This window comes from Coregonus lavaretus (assembly GCF_964263955.1).
Source record: "Coregonus lavaretus genome assembly, contig: HAP1_SCAFFOLD_1284, whole genome shotgun sequence".
Taxonomy (NCBI): Eukaryota; Metazoa; Chordata; class Actinopteri; order Salmoniformes; family Salmonidae; genus Coregonus; species Coregonus lavaretus.
Genome location: NW_028165979.1, coordinates 87,082 through 106,395, shown reverse-complemented (window position 1 = coordinate 106,395; position 19,314 = coordinate 87,082). Strand labels below are relative to the sequence as shown.

Below are 19,314 nucleotides of genomic sequence, written 5' to 3'. Positions count from 1 at the left end.
TATCCCATCTGGACAAGAGGAATACCTACGTCAGAATGCTGTTCATTGACTATAGCTCAGCATTCAACACCATAGTATCCTCCACCGCCCTGTGCTACTGGGTCCTGGACTTCCTGACGGGCCGCCCCCTGGTGGTGAAGGTGGGAAACAACACCTCCACTATGCTGATCCTCAACACTGGGGCCCCACAAGGGTGCGTGCTCAGCCCCCTCCTGTACTCCCTGTTCACCCATGACTGTGTGGCCAAGCACACCTCCAACTCAATTATCAAATTTGCAGACGACACAACAGTAGTAGGCCTGATTACCAACAATGACGAGACCGCCTACAGGGAGGAGGTGAGGGCCCTGGCGGAGTGGTGCCAGGAAAATAACCTCTCCCTCAACGTCAACAAAACGAAGGAGCTGATCAGGGACTTCAGGAGACAACAGAGAGGGCACGCCCCTATCCACATCGACGGGACCGCAGTGGAGAAGGTGAAAAGCTTCAAGTTCCTTGGCATACACGTCAATGACAATCTGAAATAGTCCACCCACGCAGACAGTATGGTGAAGAAGGCACAACAGAGCCTCTTCAACCTCAGGAGGCTGAAGAAATGTGGCTTGGCACCTAAAACCCTCACAAACTTTTACAGATGCACAATTGAGAGCATCCTGTCGGGCTGTATCACCGCCTGGTACGGCAACTGCACCGCCCGCAACCACAAGGCTCTCCAGAGGGTGGTGCGGTCTGCCGAACGCATCACTGGGGGCACACTGCCTGCCCTCCAGGACACCTACAGCACCCGATGTCACAGGAAGGCCAAAAAGATCATCAAGGACATCAACCACCCGAGCCACGGCCTGTTCACCCCACTATCATCCAGAAGGCGAGGTCAGTACAGGGGCATCAAAGCTGGGACCGAGAGACTGAATTGTTAGATACTACTGCACTGAGCTATAAACACAAGCATTACGCTACACCCGCAATAACATCTGCTAAACATGTGTATGTGAACAATAACATTTGATTTGATGTGAAGTGTCACGGTTGTTTAAGGACGGGTCAGACCAAGGCGCAGCGTGAAATGCATACATGTTTATTCACCGATAAACACAAGAACAAAACAACAAACCAACGAAACGTGAAGTCCGAAGGCTAAACACAAAACAAGCCTCTAAACACGGAACAAGATCCCACAACTAATAATAACAACCAGGCTACTTAAGTATGATCCCCAATCAGAGACAACGAGCGACAGCTGCCTCTGATTGGGAATCACACCCGGCCAAACATAGAAGTAGAACAACTAGAACTAAACATAGACTATACAACATAGATCTCCACACCCTGACTCAACATACTAGAGTCCCATAAGTCAGGGTGTGACATGAAGTGTCATTTGGGACTTTCCTTCATTAAGTGCCCTGGTGTGGGACTTTCCTTCATTAAGTGCCCTGGTGTGGGACTTTCCTTCATTAAGTGCCCTGGTGTGGGACTTTCCTTCATTAAGTGCCCTGGTGTGGGACTTTCCTTCATTAAGTGCCCTGGTGTGGGACTTTCCTTCATTAAGTGCCCTGGTGTGGGACTTTCCTTCATTAAGTGCCCTGGTGTGGGACTTTCCTTCATTAAGTGCCCTGGTGTGGGACTTTCCTTCATTAAGTGCCCTGGTGTGGGACTTTCCTTCATTAAGTGCCCTGGTGTGGGACTTTCCTTCATTAAGTGCCCTGGTGTGGGACTTTCCTTCATTAAGTGCCCTGGTGTGGGACTTTCCTTCATTAAGTGCCCTGGTGTGGGACTTTCCTTCATTAAGTGCCCTGGTGTGGGACTTCAAAACACCTCTACAATCGACCACCAGCCATGTTGACTTCCCCTCTGGAGTATAACAATACATCCCCATTAAGACCGGAGCAGAGCAGCAGACAGACGTCTTCCAGAGAGGCGTCTACAGTATGCCTAAGTTCCAAATGGTACCCTATTCCCTTTGTAAGTGCACTAGGTAGGGAATAGGGTGCCATTTGGGACGCAGGATATATGTGCTCCCTGGCCAGGACAGGATGCTGTAATCTATACAGGCAAGGCGGAGCGGAGAGAGTAGTCTTGGACAGTATCCAGCGGCCTTAATGGATTTATATCCCATTCACTGAACTGTTATGGAACAGTTCAGTGAGGGACAATGCTCCCCTGTCCCTCCCCTGTACCCCATCACCCTCATTGGGCCAAGTGCCCAAAACTCTCCCATCCCATCCCACTCCCCATCCACACCACCCCAGTGCAGAGCTCTTTGAAAATGGCAAAACTCATAAATCTCATTGTTATACACGACTATGAAACCCTTCAGATAAAACAGCTACGACCCCAGCTACGACCCCAGCTACGACCCCAGCTACGACCCCAGTGCAGAGCAGTGCAGAGATTTAGTCAGTCTGTACCTTGGTGTTCCTCCATGTTATTGTCAAGCTGTCGGATATCCTCGTTGATCAGGCTCATCTTCTCACGCATCTCAGTCAACCTGTTATAAACATCACAGAGTTATAAACACTAATATGACTTTGGCTGGCTAGGATAAGACTTCAAAATATCCCAGAAATACGTACTGTCTTTCCATGCTTGCTGTTTCTTGGTTGTCCTCTTTTACCTGGAGCGCAAAACAAGGTGTCATTTTGAAGCATATGAGACAGTTGAGGGCATTCATAACATACAGATTCAACTCACTTGACCTTAAATATACACCTCTTTACCAAACTTCTCCACCCCCCCCCCCGTCCCCCAGTATTTCAGAATAATTTAGGGGGTGCCCATGAGACACGCCCAGGGAGTGAGATCACGGCCTGGGTTACCATTGTACAGCCCCCTGGAGTAATTGGGGTTAAGTGCCTTGCTCAAAGGCACAGCTGCAGCGTTTTCAACTTGTCGGCTCCATGACTCGAACCAGCAACCTTTCTGTTACTGGCCCCAATACTCTAACCTTGAGGCTACCTGCCACCCTTACTTAAAGACAGAGAGAAACCTATGACTGCCTGTCTCTCTCCTCACCTGTTTAAACAGCCTGTCCCTCTCCTCACCTGTTTAAAATAGCCTGTCCCTCTCCTCACCTGTTTAAACAGCCTGTCCCTCTCCTAACCTGTTTAAAATAGCCTGTCCCTCTCCTCACCTGTTTAAACAGCCTGTCCCTCTCCTCACCTGTTTAAACAGCCTGTCCCTCTCCTCACCTGTTTAAACAGCCTGTCCCTCTCCTCACCTGTTTAAACAGCCTGTCCCTCTCCTCACCTGTTTAAACAGCCTGTCCCTCTCCTCACCTGTTTAAACAGCCTGTCCCTCTCCTCACCTGTTTAAACAGCCTGTCCCTCTCCTCACCTGTTTAAACAGCCTGTCCCTCTCCTCACCTGTTTAAACAGCCTGTCCCTCTCCTCACCTGTTTAAACAGCCGGTCCCTCTCCTCACCTGTTTAAACAGCCTGTCCCTCTCCTCACCTGTTTAAACAGCCTGTCCCTCTCCTCACCTGTTTAAACAGCCTGTCCCTCTCCTCACCTGTTTAAACAGCCGGTCCCTCTCCTCACCTGTTTAAGCAGCCTGTCCCTCTCCTCACCTGTTTAAACAGCCTGTCCCTCTCCTCACCTGTTTAAACAGCCTGTCCCTCTCCTCACCGGTTTAAACAGCCTGTCCCTCTCCTCACCTGTTTAAACAGCCAGTCCCTCTCCTCACCTGTTTAAACAGCCAGTCCCTCTCCTCACCTGTTTAAACAGCCTGTCCCTCTCCTCACCTGTTTAAGCAGCCTGTCCCTCTCCTCACCTGTTTAAACAGCCAGTCCCTCTCCTCACCTGTTTAAACAGCCTGTCCCTCTCCTCACCTGTTTAAACAGCCTGTCCCTCTCCTCACCTGTTTAAACAGCCTGTCCCTCTCCTCACCTGTTTAAACAGCCTGTCCCTCTCCTCACCTGTTTAAACAGCCTGTCCCTCTCCTCACCTGTTTAAACAGCCGGTCCCTCTCCTAACCTGTTTAAAACAGCCTGTCCCTCTCCTCACCTGTTTAAGCAGCCTGTCCCTCTCCTCACCTGTTTAAACAGCCTGTCCCTCTCCTCACCTGTTTAAACAGCCTGTCCCTCTCCTCACCTGTTTAAACAGCCTGTCCCTCTCCTCACCTGTTTAAACAGCCTGTCCCTCTCCTCACCTGTTTAAACAGCCTGTCCCTCTCCTCACCGGTTTAAACAGCCTGTCCCTCTCCTCACCGGTTTAAACAGCCTGTCCCTCTCCTCACCTGTTTAAACAGCCTGTCCCTCTCCTCACCTGTTTAAACAGCCTGTCCCTCTCCTCACCTGTTTAAACAGCCTGTCCCTCTCCTCACCTGTTTAAACAGCCTGTCCCTCTCCTCACCGGTTTAAACAGCCTGTCCCTCTCCTCACCGGTTTAAACAGCCTGTCCCTCTCCTCACCTGTTTAAACAGCCTGTCCCTCTCCTCACCTGTTTAAACAGCCTGTCCCTCTCCTCACCTGTTTAAATAGCCTGTCCCTCTCCTCACCTGTTTAAACAGCCGGTCCCTCTCCTCCTGGGGCGATCCCATGCTCTTGTCCTCTGCCACCATGGCGTCCCTCCTCAGCTCCAGCTCCTGAAGCTTCTCATGTAGTGACACAGCTTCCTGTTTCACCTGGGAGTGATAGAGCTCCTGCAGACATCACACAGGACAGAAGGGATTGAGTCAGTCTAACTACCTGTTTAGTGGAAGGCCCTGGCTCCTTCTATGGCACCAGTGACATCTACCCTGGTTTAAATACAACCATGATGACAATAGACTAACGGTTTTTGTCTGAGTAAAATACACATTTCGGGTTTTCAGGAAATGTATGAACATGATTATTAGATACAGCCCCCAATCTTTAACCATTCAAACATGCTCTTAAAAACCTTCATTTGATTCAGCCCATGAGTGAGTGAGCTTGTTGATTCAGCCCATGAGTGAGTGAGCTTGTTGATTCAGCCCATGAAGAAACACAGCAGTGACCTGTTTCAAATGAACGTCACCCTGCCTGTTTGGAAGGTCATGGGTGTGCTGTGGTATTAATACAGACAGGAGTGTCTGTGACATCAGAGTGTCTGTGACATCAGAGTGTCTGTGACATCAGAGTGTCTGTGACATCAGAGTGTCTGTGACATCAGAGTGTCTGTGACCCAAATTACACCCTATTCCCTTTAAACACTGAGTGGACAAAACATTATGAACACCTGCTCTTTCCATGACATAGACTGATCAGGTGAATCCAGGTGAAAGATATGATCCCTTATTGATGTCACTTGTTAAATCCACTTCAAATCAGTGTAGATGAAGGGGAGGAGACAGGTAAAAAAAATTATGTTTAAGCCTTGAGACAATTGAGACATGGATTGTGTATGTGTGCCATTCAGAGGGTGAATGGGCAAGACACAATATTTAAGTGCCTTTGAACGGGGTATGGTAGTAGGTGCCAGGCGCACCGGTTTGAGTACGTCAAGAACTGCAACGCTGCTGGGTGTTTCACGCCCAACAGTTTCCTGTGTGTGTCAAGAATGGTCCACCACCCAAAGGACATCCAGCCAACTTGACACAACTGTGGGAAGCATTGGAGTCAACGTGGGCCAGCATCCCCGCGGAACGCTTTCGACACCTTGCAGAGTCCAATGCCCCGACGAATTGAGGCTGTTCTGAGGGCAAAAGGGGGGTGCTCTTGTCCAGAGCGTCTTACAGTTAGTGCATTCATCTGAAGATGGTGGGACAACCAACATATCACAGGCATAGAAAGTACATTTTTCCTCAATAACGTAGCTATCAGTAGAGTCGGGAGGGGGGGAGTTATTTATGATACTTTGAAGGGAATAGGGTGCCATTTGGGATGCACACTGCCACTCACCGCTTCAAACATCTCCTTCCGCGTTATGAGGGCATCCAGCTCCTCCTGACGACCATCCAGATCCTGAGATAAAGACAGACAGGAAAACATCAGTCATTGGTGCTGACACCTACTCAACACAAGGCCACCTGGCGTCGTTATGTCCAGCAGGGGGAGGAACAGACAGGAAAACATCAGTCATTGGTGCTGACACCTACTCAACACAAGGCCACCTGGCGTCGTTATGTCCAGCAGGGGGAGGAACAGACAGGAAAACATCAGTCATTGGTGCTGACACCTACTCAACACAAGGCCACCTGGCGTCGTTATGTCCAGCAGGGGGAGGAACAGACAGGAAAACATCAGTCATTGGTGCTGACACCTACTCAACACAAGGCCACCTGGCGTCGTTATGTCCAGCAGGGGGAGGAACAGACAGGAAAACATCAGTCATTGGTGCTGACACCTACTCAACACAAGGCCACCTGGCGTCGTTATGTCCAGCAGGGGGAGGAACAGACAGGAAAACATCAGTCATTGGTGCTGACACCTACTCAACACAAGGCCACCTGGCGTCGTTATGTCCAGCAGGGGGAGGAACAGACAGGAAAACATCAGTCATTGGTGCTGACACCTACTCAACACAAGGCCACCTGGCGTCGTTATGTCCAGCAGGGGGAGGAACAGACAGGAAAACATCAGTCATTGGTGCTGACACCTACTCAACACAAGGCCACCTGGCGTCGTTATGTCCAGCAGGGGGAGGAACAGACAGGAAAACATCAGTCATTGGTGCTGACACCTACTCAACACAAGGCCACCTGGCGTCGTTATGTCCAGCAGGGGGAGGAACAGACAGGAAAACATCAGTCATTGGTGCTGACACCTACTCAACACAAGGCCACCTGGCGTCGTTATGTCCAGCAGGGGGAGGAACAGACAGGAAAACATCAGTCATTGGTGCTGACACCTACTCAACACAAGGCCACCTGGCGTCGTTATGTCCAGCAGGGGGAGGAACAGACAGGAAAACATCAGTCATTGGTGCTGACACCTACTCAACACAAGGCCACCTGGCGTCGTTATGTCCAGCAGGGGGAGGAACAGACAGGAAAACATCAGTCATTGGTGCTGACACCTACTCAACACAAGGCCACCTGGCGTCGTTATGTCCAGCAGGGGGAGGAACAGACAGGAAAACATCAGTCATTGGTGCTGACACCTACTCAACACAAGGCCACCTGGCGTCGTTATGTCCAGCAGGGGGAGGAACAGACAGGAAAACATCAGTCATTGGTGCTGACACCTACTCAACACAAGGCCACCTGGCGTCGTTATGTCCAGCAGGGGGAGGAACAGACAGGAAAACATCAGTCATTGGTGCTGACACCTACTCAACACAAGGCCACCTGGCGTCGTTATGTCCAGCAGGGGGAGGAACAGACAGGAAAACATCAGTCATTGGTGCTGACACCTACTCAACACAAGGCCACCTGGCGTCGTTATGTCCAGCAGGGGGAGGAACAGACAGGAAAACATCAGTCATTGGTGCTGACACCTACTCAACACAAGGCCACCTGGCGTCGTTATGTCCAGCAGGGGGAGGAACAGACAGGAAAACATCAGTCATTGGTGCTGACACCTACTCAACACAAGGCCACCTGGCGTCGTTATGTCCAGCAGGGGGAGGAACAGACAGGAAAACATCAGTCATTGGTGCTGACACCTACTCAACATAAGGCCACCTGGCGTCGTTATGTCCAGCAGGGGGAGGAACAGACAGGACCCTGTGTCACGTAGCTTTACCTACTAACAGTTATCGCTTGACATCAAGGACTGCTGTCTGAGAGTATAGATACAGTAAGTGTTCGGTTCCATGCATACTGCTACTACAGAGAAGAGTATGTAGACTTCACCACCACAACACTAACTTATCATGACAAAGGTTCAACAACCCCCGGTGTCTCTTCTTTAACTGAACGACTCACGTCCTCCCTTAACCCCGTGACATGGCTGTAGACTCCAATCTAAGGCGTAAGAAAGAGACATAGGAGTCTAGAGCATGTCACAGGGGGTTACATCCTCCCCTCTGTTCGTAAAGTGTCTCAGAGTAGGACTGCTGATCTGGGAAGGTACAGGCGTCCTTCCTAACTCAGTTGCCAGAGAGGAAGGAAACCGCTCAGGGATTTCACCATGAGGCCAATGGTGACTTTAAAACAGTTACAGAGTTTAATGGCTGTGATAGGAGAAAACAACATTGTAGTTACTCCACAATACTAAACTAAATGACAGAGTGAAAAGAAGGAAGACTGCACAGAATACAAATATTCCAAAACATGCATCCTGTATGCAACGAGGCACTAAAGTAAAACAAAAAAATGTGGCAAAGAAATTAATACAAAGCCTTATGTTTGGGTCAAATCCAAAACAACACATCACTGAGTACCACTCTTCATATTTCAAGCATGGTGGTCGCTGCATCATGTTATGGGTATGCTTGTCATCAGCAAGGACTTGGGAGGTTTTTTTTAGGATCAAAATAAATGGAATAGAGCTAAGCACAGGCAAAATCCTAGAGGAAAACTTGGTTCAGTCTGCTTTCCACCAGACACTGGGAGACAAATTCACCTTTCAGCAGGACAATAACCTAAAACACAAGGCCAAATCTACACTGGAGTTGCTAACCAAGACGACATTGAATGTTCCTTGAGTGGTCTAGTTACAGTTTTGACTTAAAACTACTTGAAAATCTATGGCAAGACTTGAAAATGGCTGTCTAGCAATGATCAACAACCAACTTGACAGAGCTTGAAGAATATATATATTTTATTTTACAATCCAGGTGTGCAAAGCTTTTAGAGACTGACCCAGAAAGACTCACAGCTGTAATTGCTGCTAAAGGTGATTCTAACATCTATTGACTCATGGGGTTGAATACTTATGTAAGCAAGATATTACTGTTTTATTTTTCAATAAGTTTGCAAAAATTTATAAAACTATATGTTTTCACTTTGCCATTATGGGGTAATGCGTGAGAAAAAAAAATCTATAAAAATGTGTTTTATTCAGGCTGTAACACAACAAAATGTGGAACAAGTCAAGGGGTACGAATACTTTCTAAAGGCACCGTACATCTCATTCATTATGATCTAAAACGCCAAACTGATCCTAGATCACCACTGACCTGTAGCAGCTCCTCGTTGTTGGCCTTCATGGCAGCGTACTGGTCCTGTTTCTCTGGAGACATCTTTTTGATGATGTCATCAGCAGCCTGCTTCTCCCGCTCCATCTCCTCCTCCACCGCTCGGATCATGTCCTCCTTCCTATAGAAACCAGAGTTAGGATCATCTCCTCCTTCCTATAGAAACCAGAGTTAGGATCATGTCCTCCTTCCTATAGAAACCAGAGTTAGGATCATGTCCTCCTTCCTATAGAAACCAGAGTTAGGATCATGTCCTCCTTCCTATAGAAACCAGAGTTAGGATCATGTCCTCCTTCCTATAGAAACCAGAGTTAGGATCATGTCCTCCTTCCTATAGAAACCAGAGTTAGGATCATGTCCTCCTTCCTATAGAAACCAGAGTTAGGATCATGTCCTCCTTCCTATAGAAACCAGAGTTAGGATCATGTCCTCCTTCCTATAGAAACCAGAGTTAGGATCATGTCCTCCTTCCTATAGAAACCAGAGTTAGGATCATGTCCTCCTTCCTATAGAAACCAGAGTTAGGATCATGTCCTGCTTCCTATAGAAACCAGAGTTAGGATCATCTCCTCCTTCCTATAGAAACCAGAGTTAGGATCATGTCCTCCTTCCTATAGAAACCAGAGTTAGGATCATGTCCTCCTTCCTATAGAAACCAGAGTTAGGATCATGTCCTCACAGTGGTATGAGAAGATGTTAATGACTAGACTATTTAACACAGTGGTTGAGGAGGTGTTAATGACTAGACTATATAACACTGTGGTATGAGGAGGTGTTAATGACTAGACTATTTAACACAGTGGTATGAGAAGATGTTAATGACTAGACTATTTAACACAGTGGTATGAGAAGATGTTAATGACTAGACTATATAACACAGTGGTATGAGAAGGTGTTAATGACTAGACTATTTAACACAGTGGTATGAGAAGATGTTAATGACTAGACTATGTAACACAGTGGTATGAGGAGGTGTTAATTACTAGACTATATAACACAGTGGTATGAGGAGGTGTTAATTACTAGACTATATAACACAGTGGTATGATGAGGTGTTAATGACTAGACTATATAACACAGTGGTATGATGAGGTGTTAATGACTAGACTATATAACACAGTGGTATGAGGAGGTGTTAATGACTAGACTATATAACACAGTGGTTGAGGAGGTGTTAATGACTAGACTATATAACACAGTGGTATGAGGAGGTGTTAATGACTAGACTATGTAACACAGTGGTATGAGGAGGTGTTAATGACTAGACTATATAACACAGTGGTATGAGGAGGTGTTAATGACTAGACTATATAACACAGTGGTATGAGGAGGTGTTAATGACTAGACTATATAACACAGTGGTATGAGGAGGTGTTAATGACTAGACTATATAACACAGTGGTATGAGGAGGTGTTAATGACTAGACTATATAACACAGTGGTATGAGGAGGTGTTAATGACTAGACTATATAACACAGTGGTATGAGGAGGTGTTAATGACTAGACTATATAACACAGTGGTATGAGGAGGTGTTAATGACTAGACTATATAACACAGTGGTATGAGGAGGTGTTAATGACTAGACTATATAACACAGTGGTATGAGGAGGTGTTAATGACTAGACTATATAACACAGTGGTATGAGGAGGTGTTAATGACTAGACTATATAACACAGTGGTATGAGGAGGTGTTAATGACTAGACTATATAACACAGTGGTTGAGGAGAGGGACATAATGAGTAAGATTACATGGACACGGGGTAACCTGATCCCAGATCAGCACTGCTACCCTGAGACAGGAGTCTTATAGACTCTATTAACACTGTGGTATGAGGAGGCCCTTATCCTGAGGAGACTTCAGAAGAGAGGGTAAGAAAGTTTGTAAACTCTCGTGGTCAGTCAGCAGACAGACACAATCATCTACACTAGAGCAGGTCATAGACAGTTCTTCAAAACCAGATGGCTAAACGACAGTACAGCTACTAATCCTGTGAATGCGCTGTGTCATGACTCTCCTGGGTGAGGATCAAAGGCCTCAGATCAGCTTGGCAAATGGCTGACAACAACCAGACCCTCTTACCCACAGAAGAGGGGAGGGGGCTGTGCCAGTCTTGACACCTTAACACTCTGCCATAAATTAGAGAGGGGGATCATCTCTGGCCCTCTAGTATGGTGAAAGGAATGTGCTTTGTCTCCAGAATACTTTTGCCAAAAGTCCAAAAAGTAAACACTGGAACAATATTCCTAATTGTTACATGATTAATTTAACTGAGTAACAATTAAAACATAGTTAGTTGATTCGATAAATAACAGTCATCATATTAATGAAAGTCACGTCACGACAACTGACTGTAAGTAGCTCTGAATAGGAGCGTCTGCTAAATGACCAAAATGTCAATGTACGAGGGGGCCAATGATGTATGGATTAGGGGGGGATTACTGTATACTAAGGAGACCACATAGGAGTGTTCTAAAGTATGTGATCCCTGGCTGTCTGTTTGCTCCTGTCCCTCCCCCAGGCAGTGGCAGTGGGATGCCAGTGGTGCGGAACGCCTGGAAGTTTCTCCTGGGTGCGGTAGCCATCGCCCTGACCACCTCTATGTTCATCGTGTATGCCGTCAAGACCCAGTCCTGGTACAAGCTGCTGTTCAACTACCGGCACCAAGCGGCTGAGAGAGGAGGAGGATGTTAACGTGTTCACTACAGGACGCTACTCAGACGGAGACCAGCGCCCATGGGTTGGATGATGAGGAGGAGGAGGATGGATACATAAAGGACCGCTACATTGAGACTGGGGACTACAAAGACAACACGGAACCCTGTTGGACCCACCATGGAGGTAGCCTGGTCTGTGCTGTCTGTACTGTCTGGCCAACTCCTCTGGTCATTGGCGCATGAGGAGTTGGCCAGACAGCACAAAAAGATCTGAGGCCAGGCTAGTATTGAGGGACCCAGTGTGAAGGCCAGGCTAGTATTGAGGGACCCAGCGTGGAGGCCAGGCTAGTATTGAGGGACCCAGTGTGAAGGCCAGGCTAGTATTGAGGGATCCAGCGTAGAGGCCAGGCTAGTATTGAGGGACCCAGTGTGAAGGCCAGGCTAGTATTGAGGGACCCAGTGTGAAGGCCAGGCTAGTATTGAGGGACCCAGTGTGAAGGCCAGGCTAGTATTGAGGGACCCAGTGTGAAAGCCAGGCTAGTATTGAGGGACCCAGTGTGAAGGCCAGGCTAGTATTGAGGGACCCAGCGTGGAGGCCAGGCTAGTATTGAGGGACCCAGCATGGATGCCAGGCTAGTATTGAGGGACCCAGCGTGGAGGCCAGGCTAGTATTGAGGGACCCAGCGTGGAGGCCAGGCTAGTATTGAGGGACCCAGCATGGCCAGGCTAGTATTGAGGGACCCAGCATGGAAGCCAGGCTAGTATTGAGGGAACAGCGTGGAGGCCAGGCTAGTATTGACGGACCCAGCCTGGAGGCCAGGCTAGTATTGAGGGACCCAGCATGGAGGCTGCTGCAGCAGAAGTTGAGCTGCTCCCAGTCTTTTGTTTGTATCAGGGGTCTCCAACAGGTCAAACATAGTGGAGGTCAGGGGTCTCCAACAGGTCAAACATAGTGGAGGTCAGGGGTCTCCAACAGGTCAAACATAGTGGAGGTCAGGGGTCTCCAACAGGTCAAACATAGTGGAGGTCAGGGGTCTCCAACAGGTCAAACATAGTGGAGGTCAGGGGTCTCCAACAGGTCTTTCATAGTGGAGGTCAGCGGTCTCCAACAGGTCAAACATAGTGGAGGTCAGGGGTCTCCAACAGGTCAAACATAGTGGAGGTCAGGGGTCTCCAACAGGTCTTTCATAGTGGAGGTCAGCGGTCTCCAACAGGTCAAACATAGTGGAGGTCAGGGGTCTCCAACAGGTCAAACATAGTGGAGGTCAGGGGTCTCCAACAGGTCAAACATAGTGGAGGTCAGGGGTCTCCAACAGGTCAAACATAGTGGAGGTCAGGGGTCTCCAACAGGTCTTTCATAGTGGAGGTCAGGGGTCTCCAACAGGTCAAACATAGTGGAGGTCAGGGGTCTCCAACAGGTCAAACATAGTGGAGGTCAGGGGTCTCCAACAGGTCTTTCATAGTGGAGGTCAGCGGTCTCCAACAGGTCAAACATAGTGGAGGTCAGGGGTCTCCAACAGGTCAAACATAGTGGAGGTCAGGGGTCTCCAACAGGTCTTTCATAGTGGAGGTCAGCGGTCTCCAACAGGTCAAACATAGTGGAGGTCAGGGGTCTCCAACAGGTCAAACATAGTGGAGGTCAGGGGTCTCCAACAGGTCAAACATAGTGGAGGTCAGGGGTCTCCAACAGGTCTTTCATAGTGGAGGTCAGGGGTCTCCAACAGGTAGATCGCTAGCTACCAGTAGTTTGCAGGCCACTTATGTGTAGCTCGCCAAACAATTCTTAAAGTACATGCAATTTTCACGTGTTCCACCGCAAACTGTCATAAACAAATATCACAAGTATCAGACACCGCAAGCTCCCAGCTACTATCTAATCAACGCAACATTGACATTATCCCAACTTTGCCGTGAAATGAGTAGCATCAGTACAGAACCATCACTAGACCGGCATGTTAGAAGGCACATTCCTCACACACTAGACGCGCAATTAAAGGGGAATTATACTAAAAAATCTATTTGATCGTTTTCTTCCAGACCTAAAAATGTGATTTAAACATTGACATGGACTCAGAAAATCCAATTTTATTGTTTCTCTATGAACAATTCTAATTTTGAAAGTGAAAAAAAAAAAAGAACTAATCTCATACCAATGAAAACATACTTTGGGGAAAATAAAACATAATTTGGGGAAAAAAATCTCAATTTTATAGGGCCCCCTTAAGAGTTGTCTATTAACCATTACTGTACCAGGTATATTGACAGAAAACAGTACTTTCTCTTGTACACTAAGGACACGGGGAAGAGTGGCAGGGGAGAGGAGAAGAGGTCCTCTGTAGCTTAGCTGGTAGAGCACGGCGCTTGTAACGCCAAGGGTAGTGGGTTCGATCCCCGGGACCACCCATACGTAAAAATGTATGCACGCATGACTGTAAGTCGCTTTGGATAAAAGCGTCTGCTAAATGGCATATTATTATTATTATTATTATTAAGAGAACAATGTTACTACTTGAAAAAGCTAGAAAATAATGAGTAGCTCTCACGCTAGAAAAGGTTGGAGACCCCTGGTGTAGGTAGTGTTGGAGACCCCTGGTGTAGGTAGTGTTGGAGACCCCTGGTGTAGGTAGAAAGGTTGGAGACCCCTGGTGTAGGTAGTGTTGGAGACCCCTGGTGTAGGTAGAAAGGTTGGAGACCCCTGGTGTAGGTAGTGTTGGAGACCCCTGGTGTAGGTAGTGTTGGAGTCCCCTGGTGTAGGTAGTGTTGGAGACCCCTGGTGTAGGTAGTGTTGGAGACCCCTGGTGTAGGTAGTGTTGGAGACCCCTGGTGTAGGTAGTGTTGGAGACCCCTGGTGTAGGTAGTCAACGTTTTGTCATATTAAATAAATATTTGAGTACTTACTCCCGTCTTTCTGTGAATATGACATCCATGCTTTGAGCCTCTCTGTCGTTCTGTGCTTTCAGCTACACAAACATAGTGTGCAAACAGTTAGGGTTAGGACTGAATGAATAAACGTATCCTATCTTGTAGATAATGAATGTACAAAACAGTGCGCTAAATGATCAAAACTAATCACCATATTGAAGTCATTTATGACTTCCTCCATCTCAGTGTTGGTGTTCAACTTGTCAACTAGCTGAAATTCAAAAAGGTAACAGCGGTATTAGTACATCCTAATGTGATCCATATAACTCATCAACTCGTAGTTAATAATAATATAATATCTTCTTCATATGTCCCTTACCATATTGTAATCTGCCAGCTGTCCCTGTAAATCCTTCAGTTCACCAGCAAGTCCTTCTGCTCTGCAGGGGATAAAACAACCGGACCATTAGAGACCATCCACATTTGTTATTTATTTAACCTTTATTTAACTAGGCAAGTCAGTTAAGTGGTCCTCTGTAGCTCAATTGGTAGAGCATGGCGCTTGTAACGCCAGGGTAGTGGGTTCAATCCCCGGGATACACCCATACATAAAAAATGTATGCCGCTTTGGATAAAAGCGTCTGCTAAATGGCATATTATTATTATTAAGAACAAATTCTTATTTACAATGACGGTCTACACCGGCCAAACCCGGACGACGCTGGGCCAATTGTGCGCCGCCCTATGGGACTCCCAATCACGGCCCGGTTGTGATACAGCCTGGAATCGAACCAGGGGGTCTGTAGTGACGCCTCAAGCACTGAGATGCAGTTCCTTAGACCACTGCGCCACTCGGGAGCCCACATACACCTTGGATGATGAGAACATGAGAACCAATTGATGATAAAAAACTAAAAGTGTCTCTGAGTTGTCTATAAAAAAACTACTGAAAGCCTATTTGTTCACTATGTATTTCCTAGCCAATGACCTTACCTTTTCTCATAGGAGAGGTAAACAGAGTTCTCCTGATTGAAGTTGTCGATCTCCTTCTGCAGTTTGCTGGTCTCTGTCGTCAGTTCATTGATCTTACTCCTGTTGAGATACATTGAAGACCATGTTCACTGTTGTGAACAGATAAGCACAGGAAGATACAGTATAGACCGCCTGGAGCTACATGTTCTGCTATGCCTTACCTGAGGAGGCCAAGGTAGTAGGATTTATCCAGAATCTGCCTCTGAGGTCCTGGAAAATAAGAGAGAAATCTCACGTCATGACAGACAGACAGAAAATAATTAGTGTGCAATACAACTTCCGATACCAAAATCACCTCATTAAGTTGTGTTTTATATGGAGGTCCTAAACAGTTGAATGTATATATTTTAACAGAGAGGGAGTGAAGAACATATTTTGGGGAGTGATGTCTGAGGACAGATTTGACTGGTGAATACAATGAGTGTACAAAACATTAAGAACACCTGCTCTTTCCATGACATAGACTGATCAGGTGAGTCCAGGTGAAAGCTAAGATCCCTTATTGATGTCTGAGTCCAGGTGAAAGCTATGATCCCTTATTGATGTCACTTGTTAATTCCACTTCAATCAGTGTACATGAAGGGGAGGAGACAGGTTAAAGAAGGATTTTAAAGCCTTGAGACAACTGAGACATGGATTGTGTATGTGTGCCATTCAGAGGGTGAATGGGCAAGACAGAAGATTTAAGTGCCTTTGAACGGGGTATGGTAGTAGGTGCCAGGCGCAGCGGTTTGTGTGTCAAGAACTGCAACGTTGCTGGGTTTTTCACACTCAACAGTTTCCCGTGTATCAAAGGACATCCAGCCAACTTGACACAACTGTGGGAACATCTTTTAGTCAACATGAGTCAGCATCCCTGTGGAACGCTTTCGACAACATGTAGAGTCGATGCCCTGACGAATTGAGGCTGTTCTGAGGGCAAAAGGGGGTGCAATCCAATATAATGTTCTGTCCACTCAGTGTATATTACAGGTGAATAATACAGGTAAATAATACAGGAGAATATTACAGCTGAATAATACAGGTGAATAATACAGGTGTATAATACAGGTGAATAATACAGGTAACTATTACAGGAGAATATTACAGCTGAATAATACAGGTAAATATTACAGGTGAATAATACAGGTAAATATTACAGCTGAATAATACAGGTGAATAATACAGGTGAATATTACAGCTGAATAATACAAGTGACTATTACAGGTGAATAATACAGGTGAATAATACAGGTGAATAATACAGGTGACTATTACAGGTGAATATTACAGCTGAATAATACAGGTAAATATTACAGGTGAATAAAACAGGTGAATAATACAGGTAAATATTACAGCTGAATAATACAGGTAAATATTACAGGTGAATAATATAGGTGACTATTACAGGTGAATAATACAGGTGACTATTACAGGTGAATAATACAGGTGAATAATATAGGTGAATAATACAGCTGAACAATACAGGTGAATAATACAGGTGACTATTACAGGTTAATAATACAGCCAAATAATACAGGTAAATATTACAGGTGACTATTACAGGTGAATAATACAGGTGACTATTACAGGTGAATACTACAGGTGAATAATACAGATGAATAATACAGGTGAATAATACAGGTGACTATTACAGGTTATTATTACAGGTGAATACTACAGGTGAATACTACAGGTTATTATTACAGGTGAATACTACAGGTTATTATTACAGGTGAATACTACAGGTTATTATTACAGGTTATTATTACAGGTGAATACTACAGGTGAATACTACAGGTTATTATTACAGGTGAATACTACAGGTTATTATTACAGGTGAATACTACAGGTTATTATTACAGGTGAACACTACAGGTTATTATTACAGGTTATTATTACAGGTGAATACTACAGGTTATTATTACAGGTAAATACTACAGGTTATTATCACAGGTGAATACTACAGGTTATTATTACAGGCGAATACTACAGGTTATTATTACAGGTGAATACTACAGGTTATTATTACAGGTGAATACTACAGGTTATTATTACAGGTGAACACTACAGGTTATTATTACAGGTGAACACTACAGGTTATTATTACAGTTGAACACTACAGGTTATTATTACAGGTGAACACTACAGGTTATTATTACAGGTGAACACTACAGGTTATTATTACAGGTGAACACTACAGGTTATTATTACAGGTAAATACTACAGGTTAATATTAAAGGTAAATACTACAGGTTATTATTACAGGTGAATACTACAGGTTATTATTACAGGTGAATACTACAGGTTATTATTACAGGTGAATACTACAGGTGAATACTACAGGTTATTATTACAGGTGAATACTACAGGTTATTATTACAGGTGAATACTACAGGTTATTATTACAGGTGAATACTACAGGTTATTATTACAGGTGAATACTAGGTTATTATTACATGTGAATACTACAGGTTATTATTACATGTGAATACTACAGGTTATTATTACATGTGAATACTACAGGTTATTATTACAGGTGAATACTACAGGTTATTATTACAGGTGAATACTACAGGTTATTATTACAGGTGAATAATACAGGTTATTATTATAGGTGAATACTACAGGTTATTATTACAGGTGAATACTAGGTTATTATTACATGTGAATACTACAGGTTATTATTACATGTGAATACTACAGGTTATTATTACATGTGAATATTACAGGTTATTATTATAGGTGAATACTACAGGTTATTATTACAGGTGAATACTACAGGTTATTATTACAGGTGAATAATACAGGTTATTATTACAGGTGAATACTACAGGTTATTACTACAGGTGAATACTACAGGTTATTATCACAGGTGAATACTACAGGTTATTATCACAGGTGAATACTACAGGTTATTATTACAGGTTATTATTACAGGTGAATACTACAGGTTATTATTACAGGTGAATACTACAGGTTATTATTACAGGTGAATACTACAGGTTATTATTACAGGTGAATACTACAGGTTATTATTACAGGTGAATACTACAGGTTATGATTACAGGTGAATACTACAGGTTATTATTACAGGTGAATACTACAGGTTATTATTACAGGTGAACACTACAGGTTATTATTACAGGTGAACACTACAGGTTATTATTACAGGTGAACACTACAGGTTATTATTACAGTTGAACACTACAGGTTATTATTACAGGTGAACACTACAGGTTATTATTACAGGTGAACACTACAGGTTATTATTACAGGTGAACACTACAGGTTATTATTACAGGTGAATACTACAGGTGAATACTACAGGTTATTATTACAGGTGAATACTACAGGTTATTATTACAGGTGAATACTACAGGTTATGATTACAGGTGAATACTACAGGTTATTATTACAGGTGAATACTACAGGTTATTATTACAGGTGAATACTACAGGTTATTATTACAGGTTATTATTACAGGTGAATACTACAGGTTATTATTACAGGTTATTATTACAGGTTATTATTACAGGTACTACTGTACCCTTCATGCCAGTCTTCATGCCGCTCAGGCCCTGCTGGGTGACTGGCCGGTCGGCCACTTTGATTTGAGCAGAGAGAACGCCAGAGGTCCCTAGGGCTCCTCCTTTGGTTCCAGGACGCCCAGTTCCCGGCACCATCTACACATTACACACAAGACAAGGACACATTATTCAATATAGAAATGCTGCTTAGA

The 19,314-nt window shown here is 45.1% G+C and overlaps 1 protein-coding gene across 1 annotated transcript in view; it reads right to left on the bottom strand.

The window, feature by feature from the left end:
• The window catches only part of ift74 (intraflagellar transport 74), a 55,218-nt gene that overhangs the window by 33,329 nt on the left and 2,575 nt on the right, over window positions 1-19,314 (bottom strand). The window contains exons 3-13 of the mRNA XM_084190445.1: window positions 19,123-19,258; window positions 15,756-15,804; window positions 15,556-15,654; window positions 14,942-15,002; window positions 14,774-14,833; window positions 14,599-14,660; window positions 9,024-9,162; window positions 5,861-5,923; window positions 4,498-4,641; window positions 2,577-2,617; window positions 2,412-2,491 (exon numbers count right to left, since the gene is read on the bottom strand). Coding sequence (XP_084046571.1) covers window positions 2,412-2,491; window positions 2,577-2,617; window positions 4,498-4,641; window positions 5,861-5,923; window positions 9,024-9,162; window positions 14,599-14,660; window positions 14,774-14,833; window positions 14,942-15,002; window positions 15,556-15,654; window positions 15,756-15,804; window positions 19,123-19,258 — 934 coding nt within the window. The remainder of the gene's footprint in view (window positions 1-2,411; window positions 2,492-2,576; window positions 2,618-4,497; window positions 4,642-5,860; window positions 5,924-9,023; window positions 9,163-14,598; window positions 14,661-14,773; window positions 14,834-14,941; window positions 15,003-15,555; window positions 15,655-15,755; window positions 15,805-19,122; window positions 19,259-19,314) is intronic.